Here is a 25,550-nt window from a genome sequence, read left to right as displayed (position 1 = left end):
AGATCTAATCTCTCCCGACCAGCTTCCCTTTGAAATCTAGCCCCCACCGTTTGGAACTAGACCTTTCAAAGGCTCGTAGCCTCGTCCCCGTGCCGTTTTCGATATCGTCGTTAGTGAGGGTTCATAGAACCCTTACACTTACATCCATCAATCTTGCTTTCTTGTGGTAAGCTTTGAGGACCCAACATTCTATTAGTGTCTTCTTGAAATTGGTTAAGAGTAAAGCACCAGCCTGGTACATGAGGGCATTGGTAGCGTGGTTTTCAATCAATGGAGTTTTATTGTTATATCAAATCTTTGCAACGTAGTCACCAACTGTTACAGAACCGTTGCTTTCAATGGTCTTCAACTCAGCTTTAAAAGCTCTTTGCATACTTCCTTGTCCAATTTTTCTATTATCATACACCTTAAGTGTTATTGGTTTTGTTTCAGCCACAAGGGGATCAATTGCTGAGGTGATACTAGTATCAAAAATCAAACAATTAGCATTCAAACATCCGGTGGTTTTGATGTCAACAAAGGATGCTCCTTGGCCAAGAACACCTAATTGGGTGGCCAATCCCCCGACTCCACGTTGTGGCATAGTACCTGATAAATAAAATTAGCACGTTTTAAAAGTGAAGTATTATCAAGTGAAAGATAGCTCACAAGCAATACCTCCAAGAGCCCACTGATCATGGTTTCTGACCTTGACTGGATCAGTTGAAGGACGGTGGCGCTTTCTTGATAAAGAAGGTGCTGGTTTTGAAGCTGGTGGTGAGTCGGAGTCGGAATCGGAGTTTGATTCTTTGAATCCTTTGTCATTGTCAAGGTCTGGATGTTGATACGTAAGATCAATCTGAACTGGCTTTTTGTTGGTAGATTGTTCCAAGACATAGATAAGAGACTCTTGATTGGTAAGACGGCTTTTTCCTTCGGATAGACTAATATAGTTCTTGACAGATGGTGGGAGGTGTTTGATGTGTGTGTACTTTGGAAGCTCTTGGGAGAATATGTCCCAGAGTTGTCCAAGAAGGTTTTCAAAAGAATTGGGATCAGACAAATTGACTTTACGCTTGACATTCAAGATGCCAACATCTTTTTCAAGTTTGGAATCTTGATAGAGGACAAAGCCACAGTCAATGAAGCGCTTGGAGGAGTCCATTGAAATCAATACAGATTTGGCTGAAGATAATCGTGACTTGTTCGAGGTTGATTGAGCAGGCTTTTTCTTGGGATAAGGAGAAGTAGAAGGTGTTTTTTTGCGCTTAGATCTGACTGCATCTTGAAAGAAATCCTTTTCATCGGACATACTATGAGAGGATGATTGGGTATTTGGAAATTTTGTACGATGCGACATGTTAAGTCTAGTAGGTGTATTTGAAGGTGGTACAGATTTCGCACATCTCCCACACCAGGGTCCCACATTGGGACGGGTATTCCAACTACCACAACGAGAACAATAAGCCATGGCAAACCTGAAAATATGATCTTTGGAGACGAATGGGGGGCACAACAGTTGGACCTGTGAGGGGAATAATTTTTTCCTTTTAAGCGCATGAATTTCCTTGATTTTTTGATTCACAAGATATGTTCCAAAAGTACTCAATGGGATTTCACATTGTATCAATAGCAAATAAACATCTCTAGTAGAAATAGTGAAGAAACAGCTAAGACTTTTAGTGGATTGAAAGCCAAATATCTCATTGTGAGTAAGGTGGTATGAAGACTTCTCCTTGGCCAATTCAGCAGTGCAGTTTTCTACCTGTGACCATATAGAGATTGAAATAATGTTGGTTGGAGGTGATGTGAACTCTGCAGCAATAGAATGTGTTTTGAACTTGTGATGTGAACTTCTATGGTGTGTTTGTTGTGAGGAGGTTGGGTTGTTTGGGAGGCAATGTGAACTCGGGAGGATTTTTTTGGGGGTGATGGCGCGGTTGGCGCAATTTGGCGCTGGCGCGATTTTTGTCCCCTGTAAGCTTCCGTACAATCTATTTTTAATTCACATCCTGAATGCATCTGGTTCTTTTTTTTTTTGACTTGACACGTCTTTGGAGGGCCTGTGGTACAGCCTGGCTGACATGTCAAGCCTTTTGCAGAATGAGTCCCCCAAAGCAGCAAATTGTCTAGCTTAACACAATCCCCTCATTTCAGGGGCCGGGGGACCCACCGGGGGCGCCTTGCAAAGCAAGCCTCTGAAAGAGGGACTTGCAACAGGACCCAGGATACCCCCCATAAATGACTGTAACCAAAATGTATGGAATTTTGGGCAAAAACCAAAAATGGTATGCACAAAATGTGTATGACTGACCTTTTTTTTGGTCAAACATCCACACCACAAAGGTATGAAAAAACGCCTGGGGATGGGAGGGTAGTAACTTAAAATGTATGTGAGTCAACATGGAAAAGGTCCTAGTGCTCCTCTTTGCACCCCACTGCACCCCCCCCTTTGGCACACAACCCTCTTGATGACCGGCACGCACTGGTCATTGAGCGGGGTTCAGCCCACTTTTGTGCTGGTCATCAAGTGGGTTGTGTACCCTCTTGATGACCAGTGTGTGCCAGTCATTGAGTGGGTTGTGTACCTACTTGATGACCGGACTGTGCCCATTGAGTAGGCTGAGACCCACTCGATGACTGGCGTGTGCCGGTCCTTGAGAGGGTTTAAAGATCCTCAATCTGAGTTTTTTTTCTATGTTTATGCAGGCCCAGTGCCCCCTGCGGAGAAAAAAATGGTAGGCACGGAGAATGTATGGAAAGTTGGGAAATACTCTGAGCATACGCACAAAACGTGTATGAATGAGGTCAAAAAATGTATGAATTTTGGTCAAATTCTGGATTCTAGGTTACAGTCATTTATGGGGGGTTTCCTGGGTCCTCTTGCAACACAAGTGGCAGTCTTGGGATGAGAGATTGCAAATATTTCATGTATTTTTGGCAATTTCCACTTTAACTGTGGATAGCGCTTTTGTCTGAGCTTCCCCTTGGATGGGATGAACATTTCCAAGAAGCCAAGAATCTTGCCTTAATCTTGCTCATATTTTTTTATTACATATTACTGCCAGAATCATTATTTTCCTTGGACTTGAAAAGAGGGGCTCTGCTCAGAGCAGGAACGACCCAAAGCTGTATGTTGACAAATACAGTCTATGTGTTTTTTTTAGGTGGCCACCACTCATTCCGTACATGGTAACAAACAACACATATTATTTACAGGTTATCATTATTATACTTGGATTGGCCCACAAGTTGTAGGCCATGATAGCAGTAGCTGCTTCCACTTCCTCAACTGTTCACAATCAATTGATGGCAACACCACAAGAGCTATGCTTCGCTACAAAAAGCGGCGCTTTTGTGTAGCAAACACCAGGGGAGGATTTGACGCACTCTCCAGAGAGTGCCTGAATGTAATTTTATGTTGTTCTGGGTATGATGTCAGTCAGATGCGTATTAGGAAATGATTGATAAATTATTCAGAAGTCAATGGGAAGTCTTTCATAATTCATGAGGAAGCATCACAGGACCTCATGCAATGTTGTATAGAACTGTTTCATTCCTTAAGGATAACTCAATTAAAACCTGTAATGAAATGATATTTACTCAATGCCCAATTATCAATCATTTCCGGTGAATTTATGTTGATCAATTTATCTATGTGCAAGGGGTTTCACACAACATAAATGTGACTAGCTGGGGCTTTAATGGCTTTCTGACCAGTTTTTACTTGTCATGGAGCTGTGAAAGGCCCCTCTGGTGATCTGTCACCACAATGTACGCGCGTACACAAAGGTGACATTGTAAAAATGGAAAACAGCTCACATGCATGTGCATGGAGACATTGAAAAACAAAAAACCAGAAAAACAAATCACAATCTTATATGTGTTAAGAATCCAGATTGTCTAGCTGAAATCTGCTACAACAAAACTCCAAGCTTGACTTGACAAAGACTTTCACCCTATTTTCATCATTTTTTGGCTCAATTATAGATGACTAGAGGCCAGGGCGACTTCGCCGCTGCAGATCCAAGGTTCAGATTTTCACCCTCTGTGTTTGATACCCCTGCCAAAATACATAGCTCTACATATCCCTCATATACCAGCCAGAAATAGCAATCAACTCACAGTTCACTCACTATTGAATTGTCTCACACCACCCATTTGAATGATAAATATCTCCAGTCTCCAGGAAAAGCTTCATCAGCCAAGGACTTGTACTATATGCAGACAAATTCAGGATTAATCACACAAAAGACATGATTATAATTGTTTACAACAATGTTTCTAATCCTCATCAACCAAATTAAATCACCTCAATCTTTCAACAGTTGAAAAATCACACCTTTCAACTTGATCCAACAATAACAAAAATTCACAATTGTGCAAGTTTCCATGAATCAAAATCTCAAAGGAAACTTCAAATGCCAATTATACAACTTCCTATCTTTTGCTTCTGTGTAATCTGGAGCAGAGGGCACAGGGTGGTGGCCAAGCAAGAGAAGGGAGCAGGAGGAGGAGGAGGCTGTCAGTGTTGGACCAGGAGCTGATATTGAATGGGATGGCCTCAAGCACAAAGCTGTACCCAGATCAGACCAAAAATGCCAATGGCCAATTATGGTACGAGCTGAAAAAGCTCATTTCCTGATGAAAGATGATGGAGTGGGTGATGGCAGTCCAAAATCCACGCTTTCTGAGCTTTTGTCTTCTGCCTAATGGATGCAATACTCAAGTTCTAGGATGGGGAAGCTCAGGACCAATGAGGCACAATCTTAGGAGAGTACATAAAAGATTAAATTTGAAAGCAATGTAATTTACACGGCAAAAGAGACTCCTTCATACCACATTAGAAGAAGTGAGAAAGATAAATTACAGCTCCTGAATGAACAGCAGAATTATACACAGTGTGAGACAAAGAAAGTTTCTGACACCTCTCACATTGGACAGTTCTATGTGAGATATTCTAAAGAGAAAACAATGCTGGGTTGCGGGTGTTGAGATGTCTTCAAAGACCTTTGCCATAGCTTCATTTTTTGCGGAAACTTTGGATTCTGACAACAATCTTTTCCAAGGCAGAGAGCCATTTTTCCAATTCAATATCAACTTTCTCCTTGGCCCTCAATTTTTTAAAGAGATCTGCTCAATACAGGCACACTTTAATGGCAAGCTAGGATGATGATCTTTAGAGTCAGATCAAACTGTTTCTTTAGTATTAAAGTGTTGGTAATCAATGTTAAATTTGCCCCAAATATTGGCTTTACTACAAGTGAATGGGAATCTTTCAAAGTACCTTGATAAGCCTTTGTGAATGAAAAACAACTGTTCACCTGGATTTTTCTGAGTTAATTGAAGACCTTTGCAGTTAAAGTGCAAGCCGCTGTCATAGTTCTTGATATTGGTTACTTTTGCTCTTGGGTTGGACATATAAATGAAGGAAATATAATTTACTGTGTTAACCAGAGTAAACCCTTGGTGGGATGCTTCTTCTTTTCAGCCTCTTTGTTCTCTATGAGGGACCCAAGAGTGTTTGATTTATCAGGGCAAGCATCATAGCGCTTGCGGATTTTCTGAGGAGTAGCACGTATGCAGGTAATTAATGTCAGTGCATACATATACACAGAGATTTGGGTCTCAGGAGCAAAGAGGACTTGCCGCTATGTTACCGGTGAGATTGTTATGTACAACAGCAAAAGCGTTACTTTCAAACAGATCTGTGTAGGAGAGAGAGACCACATTAGAAGTTGCTTGTCATCTTGCAAGCACCGTACAATGCTGCAATTGGAATGGATGTGAAACTCACCGAACAACTTGACAAGGTTGCGCTCTCTGACTGCGCAGGTGCCTGCTCGGCTTTCAAGGCTTCTGGCCCGCGAACGACTTCAACGGCTCCACTAAGCTCCTGGAAGGAATCCCTGTGGAATTAAGTCCCCCCTGTACAGTTTGGGAGCAACAGGAGCGGTGGCGGCGAGTCATTGGTTAGGCCACATGCTAGATACGTATCCGCAAGCCAAATGTTGTACATGTTCAGACAGATATTCTGTGAATTCACACTGATACACGGCAAGAGAAAGAGGAAGTGCAGAAGACGACGAGTGGGGATGAAATACGTTTGAACGGTATATCAGCCGCTTTTGAGGCCGGGTTGAAGAGCCCGATTTTGAAGGGAAATTCTGGATAGACCAGGTATTGGTTGATCGGGTCAACGCATCCGTTTCCTGTCAGGATTCTATCCAGTGGGGAACTGAGCTGTTGGTTGGTGGGACCATCATCAGCATAGATATGTTAGTATTAAAGCTTGCGTGAGTGAGAGATAATAACAGAAAAAATGGACTGATATAAGGTATGTATTGTCCAGCGAAGCTTTCTCCACAGATGTACCTGTAGGATTCCTTCTTGGGCTCAATTGTCGACTTGGGCGGCGAGAATGAGAGGTATCATACATACAGTATCAGCTGGGAATCCTTGGGTTGGCCTGGTAGTGACAACCCATAAAAGTTGGATGTATTGGGTGCTGGCTTCTTGTTATTCCTGCTATTTGAATTTTTGTTTGACGAGGATTTTGAAGGGTTTGAGCAGCGCAAACGGCGGATGAATTGGGATTGAGTTTCAGGTTTCACTTTCCGTCAATGCAGACCCTTGCAGGTGGATGACGCGCTTTCGCATCTCTCAATGACAATTCTTTGCCGGTCATCGAGGGGACTCACATCTCCTCTCAATGACCGGTCAGACCGGTCATTGAGAGGCTCACAGCTCTTGATGACCAGTTTGTGTTGGTCATTGTGGTGACTAACAGCTGTCAATGACCGGTATTTGCCGGTCATCGAGGGGACTCACATCTCCTCTCAATGACCTGTCAGAACGGTCATCGAGAGGACTCACCACCTCTCGATGACCGGCACAGACCGGTCATTGAGATGACTCACAGCTCTCGATGACCGGTATTTGCCGGTCATCGAGGGGACTCACATCTCCTCTCGATGACCGGTCTTTGCCGGTCATCGAGGGGACTCACATATCCTCTTGATGACCAATCAGACCGGTCATCGAGGGGACTCGCCAACTCTCAATGACCGGTACGGCCAATCAGAGCACTTGCGGGGTACAGATGTCACAGGGATTAGATTTGTTGGTTGTGCCTTGCTAGTGTCTAGGCAATGGGGAGCGTGGCGCGTGTGATGACTCAGGCAGCAGTGTGGCGGTGGCGGCGGCGGCGGTATCATTGTCTAGGCTGCATGCAGCTTCCAAGGTGGAGTCTGGCAAGGTCTGGGTGGATCAGTCGTTCTATATAAACAGCTGGGGGTTGTGATTCTATACCACAGGGCGTCCTCTGCCGCTGTACTTCCAGCGTGCGGTTCGTCCTCAACCCCCTCCACTGTTGCACTTGCACAGTTTGAGGGGCTAAAGAGTGGGCCCCCCCGGGTTCTGCAGCCTTTGCCACGGGATGGGGGCCTTCAACACCCTTCCTTTTTGACCCCCGCTCTTGACGGGGGCTGGAGGTTGGCCCAGATGCAACAGCCATTGCTGTTCACAACACCTTTGGTGTTGTTTGGGGGCATTTCACATTTCACTTTTTTCATTTATGTTGTATTTAGAATAACCTTGTAGTTCACTGCAAAAAAAAGTGTGTCAACTGTGAGCAGTTGACATGTGGTAACTCTGAGGAAGCTTGTGGTGTTACACCAGCCTTACCCAAGGTTTGACTCAACCAAAGCTTCAATGCACAGTCACTGTGCACCTTGCACAGTGACTGTGCCAACAAAGGCACTTGTGCATTCAGGTGGAGTTACAATGGTAGCTTGGCTTGAGTATCCTGCATGTCAACTGCAAGCAGTTGACCAAGTTTTTTTTGCAGTGGTTTGTTTTGTTGTTTTGTTGTAAGGGGAAACCCTTGTATTTTGTTTTTTTATTTTGACCAATTGTAAGGGGGAACCCATGACCTTTTTTTTTTCTTTTGTGGAAAAACTGTGTCTTTAATAAACTTGGATACCTGCTTTTATTGAGGGAAATATGACAATTCAGGTGGGCCTTTCACATGATTCTAACCGGTGTGTACGTGTTGTTGATCTGAAAGAGGCCCAGCCTACAATTTGTAACAACATTTTACGCGCGCACATGAGGGAAAAATTAGCAAAGTGAAAACAATGAACACCTTCATGAGCATGTGAATAATATGAATTGAATCCCAAGAAATCATCACAATCAAAAAACAGGTCAAATTGAGTTATGATTTAATCGTGGCCAGTGTGTCTTGGTTGTTTCAGCTGTGTTCTGATTGAGTTCCAGTTGAGTTCTGCATGAATTCTTGATGATTTATGGATGAATCCAGGATCAGTTTCAGAACAGTTGTGGATGAGTTCAAGCATTGTTCATTATTTCTTACACTAATTTCACCAAAAGCATCCAGCATAGTTCCGGAAAAAGGGAACGGTATGGCACCCTCTGGAGAGTGCGTCAAAATCACCCCTGGTGAAAGCGGGGTACTGCTTTTTCAAATGATAATTAGCAATAGCGCAAGCGGAAGGCCGCTACTTAAAGCGGTAGCAAAGTGCCAGTACCACTACTTTAAATATGATTAGCGCGTAGCGCAGCAAAAAAATTTCCACTTTTGCTAAAGTTGAGCGTAGCGGCGAAATTGGCGCTTTTGGGCGCTATTAGCGCCTTGTAGCGCCAAAAGCATAGCAAATGGGGCAGCTTTTCTTGAAAAAGCGTAGCGGGCCAGTCCGCCTTTTTGTGGAAACTGCCTTAGATGAAAATTAATCATCAATCCTCCATCAATTATGATACTGGGGATTGATATTGGAATGTTGCTACAGTAGCGCAGCAAAATCACCAAAGTAGTGTTTTTTCGGCTACTGTAGCAATAAGCATAGTGGAATTCCGCTATTTACCGCTGAAAATAGCTTGCTATTTTTGCGGATCTTTTCTGCTTGAAAAAAAAAGCAAAAAGCGTAGCGCCCAGTCTGCTACTAAAAGCGCAGCAAAGTGGGACCCAAATTGCTACGCTTTTGCTACGCTTACCGCTTTGCGTAGCGTAGCTCTTGCGGTGTTGTTGATGGCCATAACAAATATAATTCCACCACTGGCAATCCCACCTGCAAGAAGGGTCTGGTCACAAACTGGCGTCAAAATCTACAAGAAGCTTTATGACAACAGCAGTGACAAACTCCGCAAACACATCTCAAAAACATCTGTTGACTTCTATGGCCAGTTTGCAAAACAGTTGCAAGTTGAAGCCGTTCTAAACTTGGTCAAAGGTCATAATACTTTTCTTCTGGCTGGAACCGGCTTTGGGAAGTCTTGAATCCCTGAGCTTTACTACAAGACTAGAGGCCAAGGCGGCTTCGCCGCTGCACTCCCAGGTCCCAGTATCTAAGGTTTATGGAATATTTGTGGTACTCATGGATTACTCTCTTGATTTTCTATTTATTATGATGCCCCAATTATACCCCTAGCCTAAGTCTGAAAATCAAAATCCTCCTCCTCAGGATATACATACATACTTTGGAAATAGATCAATTGAATTAGACATTGATCTGACCAGAGTACTGTTTTCAAAGTTTTTAATCCACAAGGAGGTGGAATATATTTCTATGATTGAGATCCCCAAGTTCTCTCAGGCTGGTCTTTAGGCTGTACAGTTGCACGCAGCATTCCACTGTACAAGGTTTTTGTCTGGTCCCAAATGTTGGGGTCCAAAACCTAAAAAATACAGTCTTTTCACATATTTTTGGGCGGCTGGGACATGGTATGGTGTCCTAGCTATGGTTTTACACCCACCAGACACTCCTCAAAGCACTGCATGACAGTTTCTGCCTTCATGTGTGGGTTTAGTGCCCAACCAGAAGTCATAAGTATGGGTTTAGGAGCCCATACATATGTACTTATGCCTGTATTTGGGAGGTGGATCCCAAAATATGGGCTGTGAACAAAAAAAAATTGGCTGGACCAAATTGGTTGCCACTTTAGATTTGGAATCCACACAATCTTTATACTCTGTTAGAGTGCTGGACCCCCGACCCAGTTGGGGTTTCAATTTTTGCGGGTAGCTCTGTACAGTAGAATGTTGCGCGCAACTGTAGATGTACCTTTGAATTGATATTAAATTAATATTCTCTGAATTAAAAGTAGGATAAGCCTAAATGTAACCCAAACTTGTACTAATTTTTGGCTTTGGGGGAGGTGGGTTAGGAAGATGGTACTCCAAAAAATCTGGAGGGCCTATTTTACTCTTAACTCCATGTTTGTTGGAGCACATGCCTTGGCACTCCAAAATACACCAAAATGGGATGCACTCCACCCTGATTTTGGCTTTGCACTCCAGTGTGCAAATATGAACTGGAGTGCCCACAGTAGTCATCAAGCAGGGCACACCCCACTTGATGACCAGCTAATGTGCAACTCTTCTCAATGAGCAGTACAGACCAGTCATTGAGAGGTGTGACACCCCTCAATGGCTGGTACAGATAAGTCTTTGGGAGGTGTGAGACCTCAATGGCTGGTCCGACTGGTCATTGGGAGGTGAGAGATCAATGGCCGGCACGCGACCGGTCATCGTACTGCGGAGCCCCCCTTATGACCCCTTGATGGCCGGTCCAACCGGTCATCAAGAGGTGTGAGAACCCTTGATGACCGGTACCAACCGGCCATCAAGAGGTATGAGGTGATGATGAGTGTAGGACTATGATCAAGATTGGGGGACGGGTCAGCGGGATGAGTGATAGTGTCTCTTTAAAGGAGAGATGGATGCTTACATGTTTGTGAGAACGCGTGAGGTGGCAGTCTGGCCAACAGCATAAGCGCCCGCGATCTGTGATTTTCCAAGGGCTTGTTCGGGGTCACTGGCTCCGGGTGGATAGACATCGATGCCATCACGGAGCTCTTTCCAACGCATGAGGCCAACGTTGACGCAACCAGCGGAGGCGACGGCAACAAACGGGACGAAGCGGGCGAGGAGGAGGCCGGTCTCACGGCCGACACGACTGGTGAGTCGGGGTATGAGCCGGTTGAGGCTGGTCCGACCGCTCATCAGGAGGTGAGGGACCCCTCGATGACCGGCACTGATCTGTCATCGAGGTGTACTGTACTGCGGAGTCCCCTTGATGACTGGTACCAACCGGCCATCAAGAGGTATGAAACCCCTCAATGGCCAGTCCAACCCATCAAGAGATATGAGACCCCTCAATGGCCGGTCCGACCAGTCATTGAGAGGTATGAGACCCCTTGATGGCCGGTCCGACCAGTCATTGAGAGGTGTGAGACCCCTCAATGGCAGGTCCGACCGGTCATTGGGAGGTGAGAGACCCCTCGATGACCGGTCGGACCGACCATCCAGGGGTAATGTACTGTGAAGTCCCCTCAATGACCGGTACGGTGTGGTAACCCTGTTCCTGTTCATACTATCACCCTCATATCACCTAAACCCTTCATAAAACCTTCATTATTACTTCATATTCAGATTCTACACCCCATTTTACCCCTAGTGACCCACTCATTTCACCTAGGATTTCCAAATGGATCAGCAGTTATTGGCATGTATAGTTTTGGCAGGTATTTTCTTCATACATATCCTTAGCATTATTACATACATCATTCATTAGTATCATAGCTACATAGGACTGCAGATCTTACATAACTTCATTACTCATTTTTCTTTTCATATGATATCAGCAGTACATTCCTTCATAGCTCTTGTAGTTATTATCAAATGCTCATCATTATTTCATCTTCTACATAGTTACCTTTCATGTACACTCCTTGGTCATTTCACCTTCATCATTACTGCTCATCTTCAGATATTGTTACTATGTGCTCATCATGTATCACCCCCCTGTAGTACTTCTCACATATATAAACAACCCTCTAGATGTTGTATTCCCCATCATGCACTTTCACCCACTACACTTTGTATGCACCTCTCCCCCCATACTCTCTGTAGCACCTATACACACCTCACTTAGATACACTTTCATCACCAGAGAAATATATCCCCCAGCATATATCTCATTACCCATCTCAGAGTGACTCCCAAAGAGCTTCTGCTTTTCCCACATCTCACTTCTCCTCTCTTACTCAGTAGGATTGATACACCTCAAACTCATAAAGTTTTAAAGTCATCTAAGTCAAAGAGAATCATCAGCCACACCCTTTTCTTTTTCTTAGTGTAACCCTCTCTCCATCAGCATTAGTCAAGAGGGCAGCCTCACCAGAACCTGTAGCCTCTCCTAAATTATTAGTAGTGTAGTTGACTATTTCCCCTCACAGCTCTTTCCTGATCTTTTAGGAGTTCCACAACGGACCGGCCATTGAGAGGTATGAATCTCCTCAATGCCGGGCTGTTCCGGTCATCAAGAGGTGTTACCTCCCTCAATGACCGCACAGACCGGTCATCAAGAGCTATGACTCCTCTCAATGACCGGCACAGACCAGTCATTGGAGAGGAGGAGAATCTGCTTGAAGCTGGTCTGTACCGGTCATTGAGGGGACTCCACAGTGCATTGCCCCTCAATGGTTGTGTGAATCCCCCCGATACCACTACAGATTGGCATCGAGACGAGATGGAGACCTCGGGAGGATGCCTCTCCGGAACATGTCTCAATGACCCTGACTGGTCATCTTGAGGATTCAAGCTCTCAAGCTGACGTGTAAACACTCAGATGAGTGTGTACAGGCCAGCATTGTATCTGCCCAGGTGTAGGGCCCTGACAACCAAAAGTTTTGGTTTGAAGGATGTCAGGGCCCTGTGAGCTTGGTCGGATACTTAAAGGGCTGGGGGGGGAGCTGTTTGTCCCCCCAGGGGATCTGGTTTTGTCCACCCCCTCCCTGAAGGCCCCCTATTTCATTTGAGTAGGCCCCTTCTTGATTTCAAAAAACAAAAATTCCAAACCCAAACAAATCTTCAACAATCCAAGTATATTAAAGCTTCAGGTTTGCAGAAAAAAAAATCAAGGGTTTCCCCTACACATGAGCAAATTACAAAAAAAAAGATCAAAGGTTTCCCCTTTTACAAATCAAGCAAACACCGGGTGAAATTTAGCTGACAATTGAAGCAACACACAAAAAAAGCTATACAAAAAATTTACAAACAAAAAAAGGCCCGCACCCAGCCACCCAGCGCAGCAAGCTGACGCACCGTGGCCCAACGCCCATCCCTGTCTAGCAGGGTTAAAAAGCATTGAGAAGAAGACCCCCAGCCCAAAGGCACAGGGGGGTCCCCGAATATCCCCCGCCGGACTGCGCAAGTGCAACAGCGGATGGGGGTGAGGCGACCCTCAAGCTGGAATTACAGCTGAGGGGTCACCTGGGGATCCAACGCCCAACAAAGTCATCACTCTTATACCCGGCGAGTCAACCTGTTTGACTTTGGAGGTCTCAACTTTTGCCCACCTTGTTGCTCACGCCACACCCCGCCTGGCCCTTGCAACAACCACAACCCTTCCCTGCTGTCACCGCCACGGCAAAAGAACCGCCACCTACGCTGGCGCCTATCCCCTATGCCCTGACTGCCACGCACATATTCCCTCAGAAAATTTGAGCTTGTACTTTCTCTCTCTCAACGTACTAATACCACTTTCTGTTTCTTTGGAGTATGACAGATCAAACACCGCCTTCAAGCAACTTCACTCAACCTGCTCTGCTCCTGCACTCCCAATCAGTGACTGTTCTCGGGATTGATGCGAAGCTCACGACGGCGCCGGCCCACGAACGAGTATATCTGTGATGTTGTATCTGTTATTGGGTTCGTGACAGGACAGCTTGGGGGGCTGCATCCTTTGGCAGCCTCGTGCGCAAGTCCTCAGCAGTTGTGAGGAGCTGCCGTTCACTCCTTCGCCACATGATACAATCTCTTTTGTTCTTGACACAGACAGGAGTTCTACTGGCCACTCTTTTAATTTGTTAAGCACCATAACAATGCTCATCGTGCCAGACGTTTCTCATCACCAACAAGTGAACATTTCACGGGTCAGCACACTGTAAGTTACTCCAAATATTTATTCCCAGGGACTTGATTATTGATTATAGCATCTTTTTTCAGATCCACACACCGCTCATCATTGCTAACCAAATTTTTCTTCATATTAATTGCTTGCAGGGCTCACAATTGCGCTGTCCCACCATTGAATAACCCACGCGAGACTTGGATTAAGTCGTTCTGGCAAGGATTGTTCTGTCTCGTCGTTCAGTAAGTTCCTATAAACATCCAATGACTTCTTCTTGTTGGCAAAGGTCTTGAGTTCCCATTGCACACCTGCAGGTGGCTCTGGATCTCACTACTCTCCGCCAGCGGGTGGCTAGCCCTCCGCTCCGCATGCAGCGGCTAGCCACGCAGGAGCTCAGATTTGTGCATCAAATGTTTGTTCCACTCCCGGTAAACGTCTAATATTGATATCACTGAACTTCAGCAGAAAATGTTCCTTGATAAGGTCAAAGAATACTTCATCGAAATCATCGACGAGTGTCACAAGGAGTCTCTGCTCAAGGAAGAAAAACAGGAATTCATTGTCCTTGAGCGTGGATTGGCGTGAGTTGTCATCCATTTCCATTCTATTCAGCATGTTAGACTGTTGAATCAGATCAAATTTGTAACGTTCTAATTGTCATGTATCAGCTCGATTCCCCTTCCCGGCATTGATGTACCATTCCACTCGCGCTACCTCTGGGCTGGTGTCATGCCCTTCAAAGCCTATCTCTCCAACAAGTTGAGCCCAGCTTACATGAACCCTGAGCTTCTCATTGACAAGTACATTCTCAACTTGACCGCCAAGCCTTTCCAAATCTCAAAGGCCTGCCCCGAACGAATTTACCAACCAACTAACTACCCACGTCTCGAGAAAACGTTGAACAATTGGGTCGAGGACGGCTGGGACCTGCCCAAAAATCAAAGCAAACTTATGTGATTATTGTTAAGCTTTTTGCTTATCAATTTGCATTGTAAGTGCATTTTTATATTTGCTTTTCATTTGCTCCGGAGCCAATCTGACAATGTTTCTGCCCGAATTGTCCAAATTTTCAGGCCAGTGCTTTGGGTTCCAACTGAAGACCAACTCTTGTCCCACCACAAGTATAACATTGAGCAAATCGTCTAATTCGGCCCTTCTCCAACCCTTAGCGGCATGGCTTCTCGCACCTTGAAACTGAAGTATGTTAAGCAAGATACAGCACACAACATGTCCCGCGAAATCCTTTGTATTTCGAAGAACATCGCAGAAATTTACTATCAATACCAAGACAAAGTTGAGACTGAGGCACCCTCACCAGCAGCCAACGAACCCGCTATCGCTGCTCCTGCCGCTGTTGCCGTCGCTGCCCCAGCCCCTGTCGTTGCTAGCTCCAGACCCATCGCTGCTTTCGCTGACAAGCCACTGCAGGCGGTCAAAACACTGCTTCTCTTGGTTGCTCAAGGCCTGAAAATTAAACCTTTGGATGATGTGCCCCTTTCGAATGCCATCAAGGATTTGGTTGGCAGCAAGTTAACACTGAAAAACAAACTGCTAGGCAGTGCTTGTATATGCAAGTAAATCCTAAGTTTAAGGTCAAAGAGACTTTGAATATTTGTTTCTTAGACTAAATAAATTTGCAGCCCAACAATCATGTACCATCAGCCAAAAGGGAAAAAAAATCCTCAAACTGAACAGAATTTTGACTGGATTGGACTCACAGGTTAAATCTTATGAGCTGATGAAATTTTATTCAATGTAAATTCCAACTGGTTCTACTGAGCATAGTGATGATAGGTTTCTTGAAATCTTGACTAATGACAAAAAGATAAATGTGGCTGTGGAACATCTGAAAATCTGTATCTGTGGGGCAGCATTTTACATACAGGCAGTGGAATGTTAAACTGATGCTTGTATTTACATTTGTATCTGAAAAGAACAGTGTGAAACTTTGATGTAGATTTAACATGACAATTCTTTTGGGATGTTTGTTCAAGCCAAAATGCTATACAAAAACAACCACACCTCCCATGAATGAGGCATTGCCAGAAGTTTCAAATTTTAACTAAAGGTGAGACATGGATTTTGTTTAAACAAGGTCTACTTTATGATTTTTTTTTGATTTAAATGAGCACTAGGACGTAGGACCATACTTGATTGAGCCCAATTGGGAGCAGCAACAGGGGGGCATACTGGCTCATGTGGTTGGACAGATATCCTGAAAGTGCAGCGGCGTAGCCGCCTTGGACTCTAGTTTAAACTTTAAACTCACACAAAACAAAAAAATTTAAACTTTGAACTCACACAACACAAAAAAATTTAAACTTTGAACTCACACAAAACAAAAACATTTGAACACAATCAAAACACACAAAAACATAAAATAAACTCACACAAAAACAATAATTATATAAACTCAAACAAACCATAAACTCTGTACATACTGAAAAAAACTTAAACTTTCTAAACTTAAGGAACACAAATTTCAAACTTTTAATTTCTTCTGCCTGCAATTTCAATGAAATGCAGCATGAACCCATGAAGTCAGTTTCTGTGAAACTGTGGTTTTAATAAACTTGGATGATACCCGGGAAGACAAAAGCACTCGTCTTGGTTTTGAACCCCTTGGATTTGCTGGGCAACAATCAGGTTCTTGAGAAGCAGCAGGCCGGTTTCACGGCTATCAATCTCACAAAACTCACATTCAATGCTGATACCGCCAAGGAAATTCAAAAAGGAGTATGTGAATTTGTATACCTAAGCCCCGAAATCTTCCTCAATAGCAAGATGTTTGAACAGGTATATTTCAGCTCAAAATTCCAGAACCGCCTAGCCTTGGTCGTTGTAGACAGGGCCCACATGATATACATGTGGGGCCTTGTTGAGAGCTCAACAGCTAAGCATCTCACTTCAGCGCACTTTTGCCACAAAGACTCCAGTATATTCCGGCCATCCTACGGAAAATTAGGTGCGCAACAACAAGCCAATATTGTTACTGTCAGCAACTTGCCAACCTATGGCAGTCAAGGCCATAAAGAAGAGCCTCAAGCTTTTAAGGATGGCAAAGAGGTATCCGTTGGGCGGTACCCAGGACCCACGGGCGGGTACCACTCATACGCCCTAATACCTGCGGGGCGGTGCCGGGTATCTGATTTTCCCCAAAAAAATGGTGGCACCCGGGTACTGCCCAGACATACCCGCTATCCCCTTCTGGATCACCCTCCCCCTGTCGGGGGGCAGGATATGTGTAGGGGAAGTTGCGTCCCACGGCTCAATGAATTACAATTGGATCCCGCGACTCAATGAGAGTTATGGCGCACATGCAAAGTTGTGACGTGGCAGCACTACCAGGCGTGCCAACCACATGTACAAGATGTGGTTGGCGCGCCTGGTAGTGCTGCCACATCACAACCTGCGCGCCATAACTCTCATTGAGTCGTGGGACCGAATAGTTTACACACTTGGCAGATTAAACCTAATTCATTAATTTGCGGGACCCAATTGGAGGAACTTAGAGCTTGCGGATCAACATTTTTTTTAGAGTTATTGTGCTCAAATAATTTGAGATGTAGAAAAGGCAGACTTTTAGGTCAGCTGCGCTGACTCTAAGGCTGACACAAGAACTCAGGGAAGGAGTAGAGTTACAAAGAAATGATATGTTGTAACTAGGGGTAAAATTGCATGGGAAATCAGAACCTGAAGTCAAAACAGCCTTAATTCTTAAGTTTAAAAAGATATAAACACATTTAGGTATAAAATGGAGATAGAAGGCAGTTTTAGGTCAACTGCATAGACTCTGAGGCTGACAGTAGCCATGTAAAATCCTGCTGATTCCTGTTCCTGGCGCTCCCAGGCTACATAAATTGTGCAGTGCTCCCGCTGGGCTGCCAATCTATTGACCCAATCTCTGACCCAACAGGTTAGGCGGGTACCTGGATGGGTACCCGTTTTTTTTGCCCAGAAACTGGACACCCGCTGTGGTGCTCCATTCCAAGCCATAAGTAGTATTTTATTATCTTCTTTTACATATATTCATCATTACACTGCCTACTACCCCACACCCCTTCACAAATACCTCATTATTATTGCATATTCAGATTCTACGCCTCATTTCACCTATAGTCACTCATACATAGTACCCCTTTATCTTCAGTGGTTCAATAGTTATAGAGGATATAAGACTTACAAAAAACCTACAGTCTTCATTAGTTACAATACTCATTTCATTAGTAACTTACTTGAATCATTACATTACATTCTTTTCACAGATATTTTCTCACATACTAAACTTTTTACATACATTACTCATTATGTACTATGCCTATTGTACACATTACATTATTGGATCTGTGCTTACCTCTTTCAGTAGTGCTCATCATTACAAGTTGGTACTATGTTCACATCGCTTTCCCCATTTGTAAAATCTTTTCTTCCCATAGACAGAACCTTTCCCTATTTGTACAAACCTTTGTTCCCATAGCCAGAATTCCTCATTGTCTTTGCTCATCCTTCCTTCATATAAGAACTGTCCTTCCCCCCTCATTTGTACCCTAGGAAAAGCAGAGAATTATCTGCAGAATTTTAGATACAGAAATTATAGTAGAAATTACTCATCACCCATTACTCATTGATATCAGTGCTGTTGCTCCTGAACCCATTGCTATTGAACCTTTCACATTGTTTTCCCCCTTCATACATCATTGCTCCAACCCTCTCACCCTCAGTAGTCAGTAGTCAGCTCATAGTACTAGCTCCTAAGATCAAGTAGAAATCAGCAACACCTTTTCTTTCTTTTTCTTAGTGTTACTCTCATCCCCTCAGCATTAGTCAGGAAGGCAGCCTCATCAGCACCCTTGCATAGCTTACATTAGTGCTAGTGTTGCTATCCATTTCCCTTCCAAGCTCTATTCCCCCCTTTGAGTAGTTCCACACCGCAACCGCACCCGGAACCCGCCAGCGTGTGCTGCGCAGGTATACCAAGTACCCGCTTGCGTGTGCCGGTGTGGTAGACGGAAAAGTGGAAAAATAAAACGTTTTTTCTATGCCACATAATTACTCATACTAGGCCTCAAGATACCATCAAATGGACCCCAGAAATGGATTCTACGGCCAATTTTACCCCTAGTCACAACTGGAAGAGTCACTGGAGCCCCTCTGGATTGGAACCTACACGCCCTTGGACAATGGACACCCATCACACGTTCAGCATACCCAGTCACCAGCCTGTCACAAGCCTCAAGTCAAGGATCACAGTATTATGCTTATACACATCACAGGATACAAGCATACATCTCCCCATCAGACTATACTCATCACATAGTATCAAGTACTCTTCTATTTCCATATTATGATGTCATCCCGCACTGATCCTGCAGTTCAGACGTCATTTATGCACCCCCTGCATCCACCTGTCAACTAATGCAGCCTACTGTCACTTTACGCAGCCTTCATGCAGCCCTACTGCATGCTTATGACATCATTTATGTACCCCTGACACATTATGACATCATTTGTATCTACTCTCACCAGCTAAAATCCCTCACACTGTTGTCCAGATCAGCTGAAACCCTAACCCACAAGCCCTCTGGGGCTCCACTTCTGTCTATATAAGGAGCTCTCTCCTTCCCAGTTGTCAGCTCCTCAGTTCATCACTCACCAATCACAGTCACCCCAATATTCACCCTTACCAATTATAACCAACCCTTATATAAATCATCAACTCTATACCTTGTCAATCAAACAACTCATCTTGAGCCAACCTACCCTATCACTTGAATAAAACTTGCCAAGCATAGCTTGGTGGGTCTTGTTGACTGATAGCATAGAAGGGCAGAGTTTGCACCTCCATCATCCCCTTCTCCATTCAGCAAAAGGTTCTCAGGAACACTTTTGAGTCTTACACCGGGTACCCAAGTGCCATCTCTATTTATGAGGGCGGGTGCTGCTGCAGGACTCCTGTGGGACAAATGAAATATATTTGGATGGTAGTTGTGTGAGGGGGAAATAAATTGTGGAATAGGTTGAAAGGCTATCACAACTTAAGGGTGGTTTGAAAGACCTGCCCCTCTATAGTACTATACAAATATGTAAGGAATCTTAAAATCAATATTTAGAAAGGTTGGCAGATTTCAAGATAGATTGACTAAGTATAGCAGTCTCTATCAGACCTAGATCAACTAATCAATATGCTTGCAGATGTTTTCTAACTGTAACAAGGTGGATAAAGCAACCCAGTGGGGTTGATTATGTAAAATTGAGGTTGGGTGAGGATAGTAGAGGGTGTGATGGGTAATGAGGATGGTTGAGGGTGAATCTACTAATGAATAACTTCTGTTGATGACTACTATGAATAAATTTTGGTGATGATAACTACTAATAGTAAAGGATGTTGACTAGTATTGGTAATATTTTGTTGATGACTACTCCTACTGATGCTGGCTTAATACTACTAATGATATGGTTGTTGTTAATTCTACTGGGTTTTGTTGGTTGACTAAGCTAATAATTGTTGTTGATGAAATAATTGACTGGTTGTTGATAAGTGATGTGTATAATTGTTATTGATAAACTAATGGACTGATTGTTAATAAGTGATGTGTATAATTGTTGTTGATAAACTAATGGACTGATTGTTGATAAGTGATGTGTATAATTTTTGTTGATGGCTACTACTGCAACTACTAATCAATACTACTACTGACTACTACTAATAATGACTACTACCAATAACTACTAATGACTACTACTAATTACTGACACTCCAGAAACGCTTCTGGCAGCTCAGGACCAACTACTGCTTGTGGAGACTATGTAGGATGATGGTGGGAAAAAGCTGAGACAAGCAGAGAGAGGGCCTACTTTTATATTAAATGGTGAGGGATTTTTGCTGCAGGGGTTGTCTCCTGGTGCTTCAGTTTTGCTGGTGAGATTCTGTTTGCTAAGTGCCTGCTCTCTGTTGCTATTTGTCTAAGCCTCCTTCTTGGTGGTAACCTAACAATGACCCTTGTAACCATGCCATAGTATGTGGTACAATGATATCTGCTGTCTAGTCCTAACTTCAGTATCCATGATGTCACCAGGTTGCTGTGTAGTCCAATCTTCTGTATCCATGATGTCACCAGTTTGCTGTGTAGTCCAATCTTCCGTATCCATGATGTCACCAGTTTGCTGTGTAGTCCACTCTTCCGTAGTAACCAAACAAGTTTCCCTGACAACTCCTATTGTAACTTTAGTGAAACATATCTGAACTTCTTCTTGGTGGTGACACAGGTATAGATCACCACACCACCGGTATACCCGCAGATACCCGCACGGCAGTACCAGAGGTGCTGCTGGGTGTCATGTTTAAGCTAAAAATTGACCCGGTACCCGGACCTGCCGCAGGGACCCGGGTCCCAATTGCCATCCTTACAAGCTTTCTGACAAGAATATTGGGGTTGTGTGTTGCAGAAACATGTTTCATGGGGATTGTGTGATGTGGGAACACACTACATGTTACACAAGCTTGATACATGGGTTACTTGTTGTGGATTTTACATGGGGCATAACAATGTTATACAGGGGTTAAATGCCACGCAACAATTTTTTACAGGGTTTACATTCCATGTAACAATGCTACACAGGGGTTACATGCCGTGTAACAATGTAACACGGGGTTTACATGCCAGGTAACAATGTTATACGGGTTTTACATGCTGGGTAACAATTTTATATGGGTTTACATGCCGCGTAACAATTTCATATGGGGGTAACTACTGGTGCATGCGGACAACTCCCAAAATTGTGTTCTCCAGAAGGCCAATTAGGCAGCCAACTCCTTTTTCTATTGTCGAAAAAATAATAAAAAAATATGCCGACAACTCCTCAAAAAATATAATTGGGAAAACGACTCCCAAACCCGGTTTGGGCAACGTAGGGGAGTCGTTTTTCTCCAAGTCCCTTTATAAAATACTAGTTGTATTTAGAGAAAAACGACTCCCCTACGTTGCCCAAACCGGGTTTGGGAGTCGTTTTCCCAATTATATTTTTTGAGGAGTTGTCGGCTAATACTAGTTGTATTTAGCACAAATATCACTGAAGGGGTGTTGTATATCTTTGTAACTTATATCTTACAAATACCCAACCATGACCATTGTTTATGAAAGTGTATTACAAAACACCCTGAAAGCAATGACATTTAATATGACCTCAATTGAATGGAGATTCTACCTTCACCTGATGGGGGCAGGACCTTGATTGAATGGAGTTTGTGCCTCCATTCAAATCCCAATGGAGGATGTGCCCCATGAGAATGAATTTGGACAATAGTCCAAGTGACTTTGGACAATTTTCCAAAGTGACTTTGGATGATTGTCTCAAGTGACTTTGGGTGATCATCCAAAGTGACTTTCAATGATGTTTCAAAGTGACTTTGGATAATCATCCAAAGTCACTTTGGACAATTTTCCAAAGTCACTTTGAGGATAGACCTGCCAACCTTGATGCAATGGAGGTTAGACTAGAGATCACCGAGTGGACCCGCGTACCCGTGGCGGGTGCGGGTACCTGCGGTCATTTTGGGCATATTTAGATACCCGGACTCGGACCTGGCACCCGTAGGGCGGGTACCGGCGGTACCCGTGGCGGGTATCACAGGTACCGCCTACGACTCAACCCTCTAGCCGGTCTATGCCGGCTTTGAGGGCTTCGAGGGTGGTGTAACCTCTTGATGACCAACACAGACCGGTCATCAAGGAAGTATATACCCTCTCGATGCCTGACCTGGGCCGGGTATCGAGAGGGTGTATGTATACCCTCTCAATGTCCGGCCTGTGCTAGACACCGAGACGGCATATTGGTGTCCAGCACATACTGGACGCCAAGGGGGCATACACTCTCAATGTCTGGCACAGAGCGGACATCAGGAGGGTGTATGTATGCCCTCTCGATGTCCGGTATGTGCTGGACACCAAGGGGGCATACACTCTTGATTTCCGGCACAGAGCGGACATCGGGAGGTGTATGTATGCCCTCTCAATGTCCGGTATGTGCTGGACACCAAGAGGGCATACAGTCTCAATGACCAGTACAGACCGGACATTGAGAGGGTGTGTGTATACCCTCCCAATGTCCGGTCTGTGCCGGTCATCAAGAGTTTACACCACCCTCGAAGCCGGCATAGACCGTCATCGAGGGTGTATATACCCTCTCGGTGCCTGCTCTGGGCCAGAGGGTATGTCTGCGTGTGAATTCTTGATGTCCGGTCTGGGCCGGACATCAAGACTGTATGCCCTCTTGGTGTCCAGCACATACCGGACATTGAGTGGGCATACATACACCCTCCCAATGTCCGCTCTGTGCCGGACATCAAGAGTGTATGCCCCCTCGGCGTCCAGCATGTGCTGGACACCGAGAGGGTTAGGTTAGCGGGGGCCATGATTGCGCTGCAAAAGGTCGTCCGGGACTGCTGGTCTCCAGACCTTTTGCAGCGGGTACCTGGACGGGTACCCGCCATCCAAAATTTACATACCCTGACCCGCACACGGCACCCGCGGGCGGGTACCCGCCGAGGGCTGGCGGGTACCCGCCCACGGATACCGGGTACCCCGCACGGGTACCCACGGGCGATCTCTAATGGAGGTAGGGATGAAATTTGGAACCCAGGTACCCGCCATGGCTACGTGTAACAGGTGAATCTGTGACCAAAAGGGTGGTAACACCTGGGTGGGTACAGTTGCGCAAGGCATCCTACTGCACAGCCTCGCCTGCAAAAAGATATTTGAGACGCGGGCCGAATGTACGGCCCGTCATTTGATTAGTATGTCATGTAGATGACATTTTTGAGCTGTTTGGATCATGTAGATTCCAGTTCTAAGTGGGCTAAGGTTTCTGACCAGCCAAAAAAAAGTTTCATTTTTTTTGGGTCTGAAATTACGGACATTGGCCTAACTACATACTGTAAAGCCATACATATCAGCTTACATATGCTAAACCCATATGTATGGGTGTATTGCACCTATAAGTCCATAGATATTGCACCTCTGATCAACATTGGAGGCCCTCCGACCAACATCAGAGCACCTCCAATGGCCCTGAGGTGACCCAGCTGGGCAATTGGGGGCCCTCATGGCAAACATGGAGTGTAATACATATGTACACTGTGATCCCAACACGTCCCAAACCCTTTTCCAAGTGATTTTGGCCGTAAAAAATTGGGAAAAAGCAAAAAAACCGGCCCTAAAATTTCGGGTGGGGGTCCCCCGGGGGTATTTCTTGTACAGTAGGATGCCTTGCGCAACTGTACCCCTTCCGATGACCGTTCAATACCAGTCATCACCTGGAATGCATAACTCCATCTAATGGCTGGTCAACACCAGTCATTGGGTTGGGTACACACTCAACTTGTCCCCAACACCGGTGATCGGACACATGCAAACACCCCTAACCTGGTCATCGAGTGGATACACACTCCACTCGATAACCCGGGTTGGACATCGACTGCACACACTCCACTCGATGACCTAGCCGGTCATTGAGTGGATAACTACATACTTGACTTGATAACCGGACCGGGTCATCGAGTGGGTACACACTCCACTCGATGACCCAATTGGGTCATCCATACCAACTCGATGGCCGGACCAGGTCATTGAGTGGACACATACACTCCACTCGATGGCCAGACCGGGTCATCGAGTGGATACACACTCCACTCGATGACCAACCCGGTCATTGAGTGGATACACACTACACTCGATGACCAACCCGGTCATTGAGTGGATACACACTCCACTCAATGACCAACCCGGTCATTGAGTGGATACACACTCCACTCAATGACCAACCCGGTCATTGAGTGGATAACTACTTCACCAATGACCAAGTTGGTCATTGAGTGGGTAACTACTCCACCAATGACCGGGCTGGTCATCAAGTGGGCTACCCGCTCCACTTGATGAACCAAACGGGACATTGAGTGGAGTGAATATCCACCTGATGACCGGATTGGCCATTGAGTGGATAACTACTCAACTTGATGTCCTGGTCCGGCCATCGAGTGGAGTGTGTATCCACTCGATAGCCGGACCGGTTCATCTAGTGGAGTATTTATCCACTCGATGACCGAGCCGGTCATTGAGTGGGGTGTGTATCCACTCAATGACCGAGCCGGTCATCGAGTGGGGTGTGTATCCACTCAATGACCAAGCCGGTCATCAAGTGGGGTGTGTATCCACTCAATGACCGGACCGGGTCATCGAGTGGAGTAGTTATCCACTTGATGACCGAGCCGGTCATCGAGTGGGGTGTGTATCCACTCGATGGCCAGACCGGGTCATTGAGTGGAGTGTGTATCCACTCAATGACCCGGTCCGGCCATTGAGTGGATAAACACCGATGACCCGGTCCGGCCATCAAGTGGATACACACCAATGAGCCGGTCCGGCCATCAAGTGGATCCACACCGATGACCAGGTAGTGGTGATCCACTTGATGACCCAAAGTCATCGAGTGGAGTATGTATCCACTCGAGTGGGGTGCATGTATGGGTGTTTGTTGACCCCATGATTGTGAGGTGTGTGAGATTGATGGCCAGTCTTGACCCGCCCAGGTTCATGGTGTGATGGGCACCAGTATGTTTCCTTTGCTCAGCCAGCATAAAAT

The 25,550-nt window shown here is 45.0% G+C and overlaps 1 protein-coding gene across 1 annotated transcript in view; it reads right to left on the bottom strand.

Moving 5' to 3' along the window:
• Window positions 1-443: 443 nt before the first annotated feature.
• Window positions 444-25,550, bottom strand: part of PtA15_9A184 (uncharacterized protein) — a gene marked incomplete at both ends in the record, with an annotated part of 28,286 nt that continues 3,179 nt past the window's right edge. The window contains 2 exons of the mRNA XM_053172366.1: window positions 444-461; window positions 689-1,292. Of these exons, the coding sequence (XP_053023614.1) occupies window positions 444-461; window positions 689-1,292 (622 nt within the window). The remainder of the gene's footprint in view (window positions 462-688; window positions 1,293-25,550) is intronic.

Source organism: Puccinia triticina, chromosome 9A (assembly GCF_026914185.1).
Source record: "Puccinia triticina chromosome 9A, complete sequence".
Taxonomy (NCBI): Eukaryota; Fungi; Basidiomycota; class Pucciniomycetes; order Pucciniales; family Pucciniaceae; genus Puccinia; species Puccinia triticina.
The sequence above is the reverse complement of the archived record's forward strand: the minus strand, read 5'-3'. Positions and strand labels throughout refer to the sequence as shown.